The sequence below is a fragment of the Arachis hypogaea genome, chromosome 12 (assembly GCF_003086295.3).
Source record: "Arachis hypogaea cultivar Tifrunner chromosome 12, arahy.Tifrunner.gnm2.J5K5, whole genome shotgun sequence".
Lineage (NCBI taxonomy): Eukaryota > Viridiplantae > Streptophyta > Magnoliopsida > Fabales > Fabaceae > Arachis > Arachis hypogaea.
In genome coordinates this window covers 1,146,387-1,159,204 of record NC_092047.1, presented here as the reverse complement: position 1 = coordinate 1,159,204, position 12,818 = coordinate 1,146,387, and the positions used below count along the sequence as shown (strand labels likewise).

The 12,818-nt window shown below is 34.7% G+C and overlaps 1 protein-coding gene across 1 annotated transcript; it reads right to left on the bottom strand.

The window, feature by feature from the left end:
- Positions 1-2,860: 2,860 nt before the first annotated feature.
- On the bottom strand, positions 2,861-11,371 carry LOC112729036 (probable lactoylglutathione lyase, chloroplastic). The gene is made up of 5 exons (XM_025779414.1): positions 11,290-11,371; positions 3,706-3,889; positions 3,481-3,605; positions 3,324-3,388; positions 2,861-2,959 (listed from the first exon to the last, which is right to left on the bottom strand). The coding sequence occupies exons 1-5, from the start codon at positions 11,369-11,371 to the stop codon at positions 2,861-2,863; spliced, it is 555 nt and encodes a 184-aa protein (XP_025635199.1).
- Positions 11,372-12,818: the final 1,447 nt, after the last annotated feature.

Sequence of the window (12,818 nt, the reverse complement as noted above, 5' to 3'; positions counted from 1 at the left end):
CCAAATTTTTGAGATAACTTATTCAATTTAATTTCCCTTTTTCCTTATCATCCCATGTTCCCACAAATTTTCCATACTTAAATTATACACAATATCTATCTTAAGCTAACCAAGAATTCAACTTGAAATTTTTATTTGTTTTTCTGCTTAAGGCTAGTAATGTGGTTATAAAACAGAAGAGGGGGTCAAAAAGCTCAAGGGGGCTAACAAGGGTGATTGAAAGGGTAGGCTATTTGGGATAAGTGAGCAAAAATAAATAATGGCCTCAATCATCTCTTGGTATGTATCTATATTCTATTTTGGACATATAGATTAAAACAAAATAAAGATTGCAAGCATAGAAAAGAAGTACGAAACACACAAGAATGAAATTTATGGTTTGGATGTAACCATACATTTAAGCTCAAAACTCACAGGTTGTGTGTTCTCAAGCTCAAAAAGCATATATCAGTTATATATGTCATGCAAGTAGGAATTAAGAGTTTCCATTCAACACAATGTGAATCTTAAGGCGGCCTTTAAAATCTTAGTATTTTTCCTTGAAAAATGTTGATACCTAACTAACATGTAATGCTATATATATAAAGTGCGTGGATGTTTTGATTCTGTTAAACTAAAGTCTCTAGTTTACTCCTTTTATTTTTAATTAATCCAAACTATTATATGCTAAAAGGGTAAACTATACTAACTAATCCACTTATTCTATAACTAATAATCTAAAAGTGCAAATTAAGCTAAAATATCTAAGATATATACAGCCCAAAGTGCAAGATGCAAAAATACAGCAAAAACAAAAGAAAAATGTGCAAGTACTAAAAGATAAAATAAAATACAGAAAATGAACAAAATAAGATAGAAGAGTCTATAGTAGTTCACCAAAAAATATGCCAGAGATGGTGACCTCCCCACACTTAAAAGATAGCATCGTCCTCGATGCTCACTCAAGCTGGGTGGGAAGAAGTGTCATCTCCGGAAGGATGGGCTACCGGTGTCTCGGTGGTAGGCAGACGGTCTATAGTCTCCGTGAGTGTAGGAGGAGCTGTCTGCTGAAGCAGAGGCTCTGTCTATAGAGGAATCTCTGGATCTGCGGTCTGTATCTGGTGGGGCTCCTCATGGTGTGGTGCAGTCTGCTCAGGTCCACCCTGCTCAGCCTGGGTGTGTGCGTCCTCCTCATGATCACTCGCCTCCTCCTCAGAAGTCTCTGATGGTGTGTCGGGCTCGGAGGGAATGTCAGTGTTGCCGGACTGGATCATCAACTTTAAATGCTCATAGCGTCACTTGTGGCGACGCTCAGACCTCACATAACGTCGCCTGTGGCGGCGGTCCATCTGATCCATGCGGTCAAAAAGGCGGTGCACCAGGTGATAAATGGGCTCAAGAGCAGGTGGAGGTGCAGTGGATGCTGAAGGGGCAGCAGAGGCGGAAGGGGCAGCTGATGAAGGGGCTGCCTCAGCAGAATCAGTGAGGAAATGTGGCCTGTAACCCAAGGCCTGGAACTTCCTGCTGTGAGGGATAATCTTCTGGCACTCCGCAGCAGGGGGCTTCTCATCAGCGAGCTCCCAAGGTACGTCAGCTCGGCGGCCAAGCTGGGTGATCAGATAAGGGAAAGGGAGAGTGCATCTGACATGGACCCTAGCCATATAATACCGGATGAAACGGGGAAGATATAGGTCCTTACCTTCCATCACACACCAGAGGAGGGTGATCATAGCAGCGGGCACTTCTGTCTCATGAGTGCTCGGCATAATGTAATTACTCAGAATTTATTGCCAAAGCTGAGCCTCATCATTCAAATACTGCAGCTTGATTCCCTTGGGTGCCAGTGTATTCTTTCCCATGACCCATGGGACAGTAGGATCAAGGGTCACTCTCTGCTTGACTGCGTCCCATTCAAATCTCATAAATCTCATATCCTCTTTAGCCCTTTGGTAACCGTCAAGTTGATTTTCCTTAGGCAGAAGCTGGAGGATGTCTTCAATGGCTTCCTCAGTAATCAAGATCTGCTTCCCTCTGAGGTGCACTGCATCTAGGGAAGTCTTGAAATAGTTACAGTAGAATTCTCTAACCCAGGAAGCATTGACCTCTGTCAAGTTTCTTTCCAGGAAGAACCAGCCTCTTTGTTTAATCTGTTCAGAAGTGTACTGCTGTAGTTCTGCCGGAATTTTGAGAGTTCTTTCCAGGTAAAGGTTCCTAGAAGTGGAAAAAACTGGATACTTGAGCTCACAGTATTTGTTTACAAATTTTTTTGGGTCAGTGGCAGGTACCAACTGATCAGCCTTTTTCTGCGGAGTAAAATTCTTCTCCAGCCAGGAATCATCATGCAAAGTATCGAGGATGGTCATAGAGGATTCGCATCTCTTTCTTTTGCCGGTAGTGACCTTAGCTTTTCCTTTGCCTTTAGGGTCAGACATCCTGAAAAGTAGAAATTCCAGGATATAATGGAAGAAGTAAAGCAGGAAAATAGGTAGGCAAATAGGATAGGATCAATATAAGCACAGAGTGGCAAAAGAGTAATGGAAGCATGAATTAAGTTAAATATATGTGCATTTTTGGATGGGATTTGTAAGACCCGGTTAATTAACGGCTAATTAATCCATAAATGAGAATTTATTCTAGAAAGCCCAAAATGATATTTTTATGGCTAAATGTGATAGAGGAGATTGAGACGAGAATTTCGGTACCAATTTTATAGAAATCGAACAAAGATTGGACCGAACGGGCCAAACTGAGCCAACCGGACCCAAAGTGGGCCCTTGGTCCAACATAACTAAACCCTAAAAACACTCATTTCAGCATTCTCTCTCCTCACATAACACTCTTACACGCTGAAAATGGAGGCACAAGAGGGAAGAACACTCTCTCAAGTTCTATCTCTCCGATTGCTGCCACCTTTGACAGGCCCTGGTTCCTTGATAACCTTTTCACCTTTTGCTTTTATCAGATCAACTGCCTTGGCAGCCTAGAAATTGGAGTAAGGACAATAATCATCATAATTTAAGTCAGAAATTTGACAGAGACATGCAGCATACATGAAAATTGAGCATCAATAAAAGGAAATGTACCAAAAACCACTCTTAAAAAGACCATTTAGTTTTTAACTTCCTGTGAGAATTTCATAGTTTGAAGATAACAACACACATTGATTAATTGGCTGGTGATGTTAGATAAGCTGGTAACTAATGTTCATGAAAAATATAAATTGGTTCTTAATGCACCAATGTGTTCAATTAGAGACTCTATTTGAATTTTAAGTTGCTGTTGCTTAGTTCTACAATATCAACAATCATACTTTGTTTTCTAATTGTTCTATAATAGGAGCTTACATCTTCAACTACAACACCCAAATGACCAAACCCATTTCCAATGTCATACTTGTCCACTCCATAATCTGCAATGATCAAGAAATACAAACAAGAAACAAGAGAAGCACAAACTATTTTATGCTAAACAAAAGTTTGTATCTTGCACATCTAAACTCACTGTAGGTAAGCTCAACTGTAAAATTGGAATCTTCAGGGCCATATCCAAGAAAAGAATTTGTGTATCTTTCTTCAGGTATATCACGTTTTCTCAACAGCTTCATGCCAAGGCACTTAGTGTAAAACCTAAATATATATACACATTCCAAAAATGTAATCAAGATTCAAGAATATAGTATAATAATTGCATTAATTTAGGGCAATTGAAGCATCATAGGTAGCATACTTTATAGTCTTATCCAAGTCCCCAACACGGTACACAACATGTAAGAATCTTCTATTGTCATTTTTGACCCATTCAAACAAGTTTTGCTCTGGTTGAATTAGATTCTCTGCTGCATTAGCCTCTGCTACTCTAAATAATTCTGAACCTTTTACACCAAATAACAGAGATTGGGACTGTGGAATAGCTGAATAAATTGCCATAACAATTCTGTTAATATAAACAGAGTGATAATATAATTAATTAACTCTAAGTATCAAATGGATAATAATAAAGCTGATGTGAATGGAGGTTAATTACCAAAAGGACCCGAAAGAAGGTGAAAGAGAGCTAGTCTTCTAGAAGGGTTAGGGTTGTAAAAGGAAATGCATATAGTGATAGAAGGGAAACTGAAAGAACAAGTTGTTGATAACATTAAGGATGAGGTCATGGCCATTGCCATTGCCATTTGGCAATGTTGCAAATTGCTAATGATGCTAGTTTCCTTGTTCTCTTCTTCCCGACTACCTAAACCAAACAGCTCTATCCACCATGCATCATGCATGGACAGTAATTATTGTTAACGGGATTTTATTAGATTGGGCTTTAGCCCATTGTAACTACAGCGTTTCGTAGAGTTTGGGCTTTTATTTACATCATTGAGTCTGCTCGTTTTAATTTTCTTTCATCAATTCATTCGGCAAAACCTTTGTATAAAAATTCAGTCTTAAATTTCCAAATTGCGCATATTTATTATTTACCATCGTGATTTTCTTAGTATACAATACGTGTTGAATCTCAAGAAGGAAGAAAAACATATTGACAAATTGAACCACTAGTTTTGTTAGTATTCGATGATTATTTTAACTTTTAGAAAAAAAAGGGTATCGTTGGCATGAATTTTGAGTTGTAAAATGCATGCTCCTACAATCTATGTACAAAACAAAACCACATTGTAAAATACAATGATGTGGTTCTTTTTAGAATAACAAAAGAAGTTTATGCAAGAATTGGCCTAGTTTATTACCATTGCAACTTGGGGGTAGATGGGAGAAGAAGGTTGAAGATACAGACTAAAAACAAGGATTGAAGATGTATAATTTTTAAGGTAAAGTATATTTTTTGTTCTTGAAATTTGTTAAAAATTTTAAAAATATTCTTAAGTTTTAATTTGTTTCAATTTTATCTTTAATTTTTTCGATTTGCATCAATTTTATCCTTATTCTCAAATTTTCTGATCAAACTATGGTCAACACTTTTTTTTTTTTTTCAATTTTACCCTTCAAAATCCATTCACTTTCATCATTTCCAAAATATTATTTTCTCTCTCTTCCAAATACCCCATCACCAAACCCCTTACCACTACCGCCACTATTATCATTATATCTTCCCCTTAATCTTATTTCTAAACAGAATAAAGAAAAGAAATCAAAAAATCTCAATAAACTGATTCAAAAAAATAAAAATGGCAGAAGATTATAACCTTCATAATCAAGAACAAGAACAAGAACAATAACCCACCAAGTTGCTCCAATTCAGAGACTCACTTCAACCCGAGTTAATGCAGTTCTTTGTACTTTGCAGCTCGAAAACTCCTGTGTAAAAATTAAAGACAAGCTTAACAATTTGAATGGACAAAGAATCGCACAACAACGAAGTGGGGACCGAACCTAAAAAGTTATTTGTTGAAAGGGACAGAACTTGAAGTCTTGGCATCGTCCCTATTTGTTGAAGGGAATAACCCTCCGATGGAATTCTTCTCGGCGTTGACGTGAACGTGGTTGATGGTGACCGGAATCCAAGGGTTTTCTAGGGTTATCTAGGGTTTACTAGGTTTTTTCTAGGGTTTTCTAGGGTTTTTTAGGATTGTTTGGGTTTCTAGGGTTTTTTTTATAGTTTTTAGGATTTTTAGGGTTTTTCTAGGATTTTCTAGATTTTTCTAGGGTTTTCTAGGGTTTCTCTATTATTTTCTAGCATTTTTTAGGATTTTTCTAGTATTTTCTAGAATTTTCTAGGGTTTTTTCTAAAGTTTTCTAAGGTTATCTAGGGTTTTCTAGGATTTTTTTAGGATTTTCTAGGGTTTTTTCAGGATTTTTTAAAATTTTCTAGGGTTTTTTTGGGTTTTCTAGGGATATCTAAGATTTTCTAAGGTTTTTTAGAGTTTTCTAGGATTTTCTATGTTTTTCTAGGGTTATCTAGGATTTTCTAGGGGTTTTAGTGTTTTCTAGGATTTTTAGGATTTTCTATGGTTTTTTAGGGTATATTAGGGTTTTCTAGAGTTTTTTAGGGTTTTCTAGGATTTTATAGGTTTTTATAGGATTTTCTAGAGTTTTAGGGTTTTCTAGAGTTTTTTAGAGTTTTTTAGGGTTTTCTAGAGTTTTTATAGGTTTTTCTAGGATTTTCAAGGATTTTCTAGGGTTTTCTAGTGTTATCTAGGGTTTTCTAAGATTTTCTAAGATCTTTTTAGGATTTTCTAAGGCTTTTTTAGGATTTTCTAAGGTTTTTCCAAGGTTTTCTAGGATTTTCTAGGTTTTTTCTAAGATTTTCTAGGATTTTCTAGGATTTTTTAGGATTTTCTAGGAGTTTTTCTAGGGTTTTTTAGGATTTTCTTGGGTTTTCTAGGGTTATCTAGGGTTTTCTAGGGTTTTCTAGGATTTTTAGTATTTTCTAGGGTTTTCTAGGATTTTTTAGGCTTTTTTAGGATTATCTATGATTTTTTACGGATTTTTAGGGTTTTCTAAGATTTTTTAGGATTTTTTAGGATTTTCTAGTTTTTCTTGGGTTTTCTAGAGTTATCTAGGGTTTTCTAGAATTTTTCTAGGCTTTTCTAGGTTTATCAAGGATTTTCTAGGGTTTTCTAGAATTTTTTAGGGTTTTCTAGGATTTTTCTAGAGTTTTCTAGGGTTTTCTAGGTTATTTAGGGTTTTCTAGGATTTTCTAAGATTTTCTAGGGCTTTCTAGGTTTTTTCTAAGGTTTTCAAGATTTTTCTAGGGTTTTCTAGTTTTTTCTAGGATTTTTTAGGATTTTTCTAATCTTTTTCAAGATTTTTTTAGGGTTTTCTAGGGTTTTTCTAGGTTTTTTTAGGGTTTTCTAGGACTTTAAGGGTTTATTAGGATTTCCTAGGATTTTTCTAGGATTTTTAAGGTTTTCTAGGATTTTTAGGATTTTCTAGGTTATCTAAGGTTTTCTAGGGTTATTTAGATTTTTCTAGGTTTTTCTAGGGTTTCCTAGGGTTATCTATGATTTTTTAGAGTTTTTTAAGATTTTCTAGAGTTTTTAGGATTTTCTAGGGTTATCTAGAGTTTTCTATGATTTTCTAGGGTTATCTAGGGTTTTTTAGAGTTTTTTTTAGGATTTCCTAGGGTTCTCTAGGTTTTTTCTAGGGTTTTCTAGGGGTTTTAGGGTTTTCTAGAAATTTTTATTGTTTTTAGGGTTTTTCAATTTTTTCTAGAGTTTTCTAGGATTTTCTAGGGTTTTTCTAGTATTTTCTAGTATTTTTTAGGGTTTTTCTAAAGTTTTCTAGGGTTATCTAGGATTTTCTACGGTTTTTTAGGATTTTCTAGGGTTTTTAGGAAATTTTAGGGGCTTTTAGGATTTTCTAGGATTTTTTAGGATTTTCTTTGTTTTTTCTAGGGTTATCTAAGGTTTTCTAGGATTTTTTAGGGTTTTCTAGGATTTTTTAGGGTTTAGTAGTTTTTTCTAGAGTTTTCTAGGGTATCTAAGATTTTCTAGAAGTTTTAGAGTTTTCTAGAGTTTTTTAGGGTTTTATTGGTTTTTCTAGGGTTTTCTAGGGCTTTTTTCGAGTTTTCTAGGGTTATCTACGATTTTCTAGGGTTTTTTAGAGTTTTTTAGGGTTTTAGGATTTTCTTAGGTTTTTTAGTGTTTTTTAGGATTTTCTAGAGTTTCCTAGAGTTTTTCTAGGATTTTCTAGGATCTTCTAGCGTTTTCTAGGATCTTTTAGAGTTTTCTAGGGTTTTTAGGATTTTCTAGGATTTTTTAGGATTTTCTAGGATTTTTCTAGGGTTTTTCTAGGGTTTTCTAGTGTTATCTAGGGTTTTCTAGGATTTTTTAAGGATTTTTCTTAGATTTTCTAGGGTTATCTAGGATTTTCTAGGGTGTTTTGGAGTTTTCTGGTATTTTCTCGGGTTTGTTTGGGTACTTAGGTTTTTTAGGGTTTTCTAGTGTTTTTAGGGTTTTCTAAGATTTTTAGGATTTTCTAGGGTTTTTAGTATTTTCTATGGCTTTTTAGGGTTTTCTAGTGTTCTTTAGTGTATTTTAGGATTTTCTATGATTTTTCTAGGATTTTTTAGTGTTATCTAGGGTTTTCAAGGATTTTCTTGGGTTATCTAGGATTTTTTAGAGTTTTTCTAGGATTTTCTAAGGTTTTCAAGGTTTTTCTGGGGTTTTCCATGGTTTTCTAGGATTTTTTAGAAGTTTTTTATGGTTTTTAGGATTTTTTTAGAGTTTTTCGAGTGTTTTCTAGATTTTTCTAGGTTTTCTAGGATTTTTCTATTGTTGTCTAGGGTTTTTCTAGAGTTTTCTAGGGTTAGCTAGGATTTTTCTAAAGTTTTTTAGGGTTATCTAGAGTTTTCTAGGGTTTTGTAGGATTTTTCTAGGATTTTTTAGGGTTTTCTAGGATTTTCTAGGGTTTTCTAGAGTTTTCTAGGATTATCTAGGATTTTCTAGGGTTTTAGGATTTTTCTTGGATTCTCTAGGGTTATCTAGGATTTTCTAGGGTTTTCTAAGGTTTTGTAGGATTTTTTAGGGTACTTAGAATTTTTTAGGGTTTTCTAGGTTTTTCTAGGATTTTTAGAATTTTCTATGGGTTTTTAGAGTTTTCTAGGGTTCTTTAGTATTTTTTAGGATTTTCTAAGGTTTTCTAGGTTTTTCTTGGTTTATCTAGGGTTTTTTGGAGTTTTCTAAAGTTTTCTAGGGTTTTCTAGGATTTTAGGATTTTCTAGGGTTTTTTTATGGTTTTTAGAAATTTTTAGGTGTTTTCTAGGATTTTTTAGATCTTTCTAGGGTTTTTCTAGGATTTTCTAGGATTTTTCATTATTTTTTAGGGTTTTTTAGGATTTTTTAGGATTTTTTTAGGATTGTTTAAGATTTTCTAGAATTTTGCACTAAGTGAGAGGTCCTTGGTTTAATACCCACCTATAACATATTTTTATAAAGTATACATATATAGGATGTAAGTTAGTCACACTCAATTTCTCCTCCTCTAATTTGTTATATTTTGACATAGTTTATTATTAAAATATTTAAAATATTTTAAATTATTCCAATTTAGCCTCTTAAATTTTATTGTTTAAATTTTAAATATTTGATTTTTAATCATAATTTTAGTTTTATCTTTAAATATAAAGAAATATTGTTAAACTAATAAACTATTAACAAAAATAAAAAATCTAAAAATTTCAAATTAATACATGAGTGACAAACCCCCCCTCCCAAAAATACCCCAACAACTAGACATCCCATTTTCTCTTTACTTATCCAACAATATCCACTACTTTCAAATCCCCAATCTTCTTCTTCCACAGTCCCTGAGTTTCTCGCTCTGTCATAAACCAGAACGACAGCCACCTCTTTCTCCAGCATCCCTCCAATTTCTTCATTGCACACCGTTGTTGTTACTGTTGACGCTGCAACCTTTGAGCTCGATGCCGATCTGCTCTCCTCTCCTCTCTCCGCTGCTGTTGTGCTCTCTACTCTGTACTCTCTCTCCAACCTTTTGCTTTCTCTACGCACATCGCCGCTGTTTTATCCATTAGCAGTCTCCGCCGCCGCCTGCAAACTATGCTGCCAGCACTACAACGAACGTCTCCTTCCTTCAAAAAATTAGGTATGTGTTCTCCTTCTTCATCTTTTATTTTTTGTCATTTCTCATTTTGGAACCTAAATTTATGTCTCTTGTTTTATTTTATCTAAATATTTTTTTCTCTTCCTCTGCGAATTGAATTTATTTATTTTTAAACTATTGTATTTTGTATGATTGTTTTGTGTCATTTTCTGAAATGATAGAACTTTGGCACTAGAATTTGCTTAATGGAATGGACATTGATGGCGTGTTTCTTCTTCTACTTTTCTGTGCATCTCTTGATTTTTGATTAATTGATTATTGAATATTGATGACTTGATCAGTTAAGAATATGGATTAGTTCAATTTTTAAATTTCTTTGTTCATCTATCTTTTTTATTAGACTAGTTCTGGGTTGCCTCGTTATGAGATGAAAATACAGTGCGATTAAACTTTATTCAATTTAGTGAGAGCTTTTTAATATTTGTGATATGTTCTTCCCAAATAGAGGCTTAATTTGCTTGTGTATGATTAAACCTTGCTGCTTTATAAAAGAATGAACTAGTTAACATTCTGGGGCCTTAATTTGCTTATCATTTGAATTTAATTAAAGACAAATGGAAGAATGAAGGCCTTAGTTTGCTTCGGTTTTGCTTACCATTTAGGTTCACTAATCCATCTTCATTAAATACAATGTAATAAGTGTCTTGCATATGATTGTTTACAATTCTCAATTTGTCTTTTATTCATGTAATGAGACTCTTTTATGGCTATGCAATTGATGACTGCTTGTTAAACCAACCATATTCTTGTCTTTTATTATTGTCTATGTTAATTTGTTAATAGAAATATATCAGATCACACAAAATATTATTATTCATTGAAAAAGTTGAGAAGTTGAAGAAACACAGTCTCTGGGATCACTTTCATCCCATTTTGGATTAAAAAAATTAATAGTTTACAATCAAAAGATGTCAATGAAGAAAATAAGTTAAGCAAAAAAAGAGAAAGAAATAAAAAGAGAAAGAAAAAAGGAAGAAAGAAAGTTGAGATATACATTGATATAAAGGACATCTAAAAATATATTGTGATGACTAAAAGATATCTCTATATATGTATCATGTTACTAAATGCTACAAAGGGAATGGACATATAACAAAAGATGGATAAAAAATAATAAAGAATGTTGTGAGAAAATATTGAGTGATTGCTTTGGGAGATGACAAAAAGCTATCCATCTACTGTAATTTTTTGTCTATTAAATAATAATGTAGATTAAAATGACGATAGGTGAAAACTTTTAATGAATGTTGGAGACCTGTATATGAATGTTGCAAATTATATTATGTAGGACATTTGTGTCTTTATTTATAGTCTATTGTAGACATACTTATCAAACCCGGCTCGACTCGGCCGATTCGACCGAAAACCCGATCACCCGGTCACCTGACTAAATCGAGCCCCTCATTGAATCGATTGTGCAACAGACCTGGTTCGACTGACGGGTTTTCGTGAAACCCGATGACCTAGCTGATTAATTTAACCCGGTCCAGGTCGTTTTTATTTTTTTTCTTCTTAATACCTGAAACGGCGTCATTTCATAACCCCCTCCTCCCCTTCACCTTTCAATAAAACTCTATGCCCAAATGCCAAATCTAAGACTCTTGAATTTCTGTGCTCTCTCCGTCTCTAGCTCGGCAGTCAGAACTCAGTACTCAATAGTCCCTCTCTCGTCTTTCCCCTCACCTCGACAGTCGTCACTCTCAGTCTCTCACAGCCTCACCTCGTCGCTCTCTCAGTCTCTTACCTCGTCCACTCACCTTGGTCGTCGTCACGGTCCCATGCCCCTGCGCTCGCTTCGTTGGCGGCAGAAGCAAATGGAACCGCATATGGTCCCTCAGGTGGTGGTGGTGGTCATCTTCTTGCTTCTCACGGTCTCTATCTCACACCTGGTCTCGATCTCTCACTTCCCTACGCTCTTCATCGTCGGTAACAGATGCAACAGATCCCGGTGAGCTGGTTTTCGTTGTCCTCTTCTTGCTTTGAGCCTTGCCGTCAGCTTCTTCCTCGCCATCAGCTTCTCCTTCACTGTCAGATTCTTTCGTGCAACCCGATTTGGTGAGTTCTCCCTATTCTTTCTGTTTCAATTTTGTTGCTGCATCACTGCACTTTGATTTTGTTGCCAAAATAATTTGTTGTTGAAAGTTGAATGTGTTGCTGAAATTTGTTATATCATAGTTTATGTTTTTGTTACTGCCTGAAAGTTATCATAGTTATCATAGCTGAATTTGTTGCTAGAACTCTAGAAGTAGAATTTGTTGTTAAGTTGAATTTGATGTTGAACCTATCATAAATGTGGTTGTTGCTAGAAGTAGAATTTGTTACTGGATAACTGACTTGAGTTGAATTTGTTACTGAACCTTCTTGTTGTGTTGCTTAAAAAATGCTAAATCTTTTGTTGATGTATGTTAAGGGATAAGAGATAAGAGAGTTAGTCAATAACAAAATCAGTTTGGTACAGTTAGTTAGGGTTTGTTATTCTGATGTCTGATCTTTTTCTCTTTTTCAACTCTGTTATAATTAAAGCTCTTGCATCCCTCTAAGAGGTGTGTAGAATTGATTCATTGATGGAAGAATAAGATGAAGTTAATTCAGTTCACTAGTTTCTTGTACCTCTCTCTTCAAACTCTTCTTTCTCTGTTTCAGATGTTCTGCATAACATCATAATGCAGTGTTTCTTATGGAAGATATAGATGCAAATCAAAGTGAGGAAAATGTTGATCAAGCTCCAAATTTGTCCTATGAAGATATAGATGTCGATTTTAAGATCACTTGGACTTGATTATCGATTATGTTATCTTTTGCTTACTCTTGTTTATTTAAATAAAGAAAGTATTTTGTACTAGAAACTAGTTTATTATCTCTTTTTGCATCATTAGTTGTGTAACACCCTAACTACCAAAGCTCACGCTTCCGGCTGCGCCACTCTGATAGCTCGGACATTACGACGACACTTATACTATTTAATACTAAAATATGAGCCTGTTTAAAACTTTAAACCGCAAAATCGACCCAAAAATACTTTCGTTTGATAACGTACATCCATAGATACCATACAACTTACAAAAACTCATAAAGAGTACATACAATATATATATATATATTATATAGCTTTACAAGCATTAACCAATACAATTCCTATCCCTCTTACAGAATATATCAAGATAGAGGGGAGGGTACAATAAACCATGACTAAAACAATACAGAGCATCACATCGACAATTAATTAAACTCTTCGTGACTTCAGCGCCCATATCCTGAAAGGGGAAAAATGTA

Coding starts and splice junctions, on each gene's coding strand:
- LOC112729036 (XM_025779414.1), bottom strand. CDS start 11,371: ATGCGGTTCCATTTGCTTCTGCCGCCAACGAAGCGAGCGCAGGGGCAT. Junction 3,606..3,705: donor GACTTGGATAAGACTATAAA/GTATGCTACCTA, acceptor ATATATATTTAG/GTTTTACACTAAGTGCCTTG. Junction 2,960..3,323: donor TGGGTGTTGTAGTTGAAGAT/GTAAGCTCCTAT, acceptor TCCAATTTCTAG/GCTGCCAAGGCAGTTGATCT.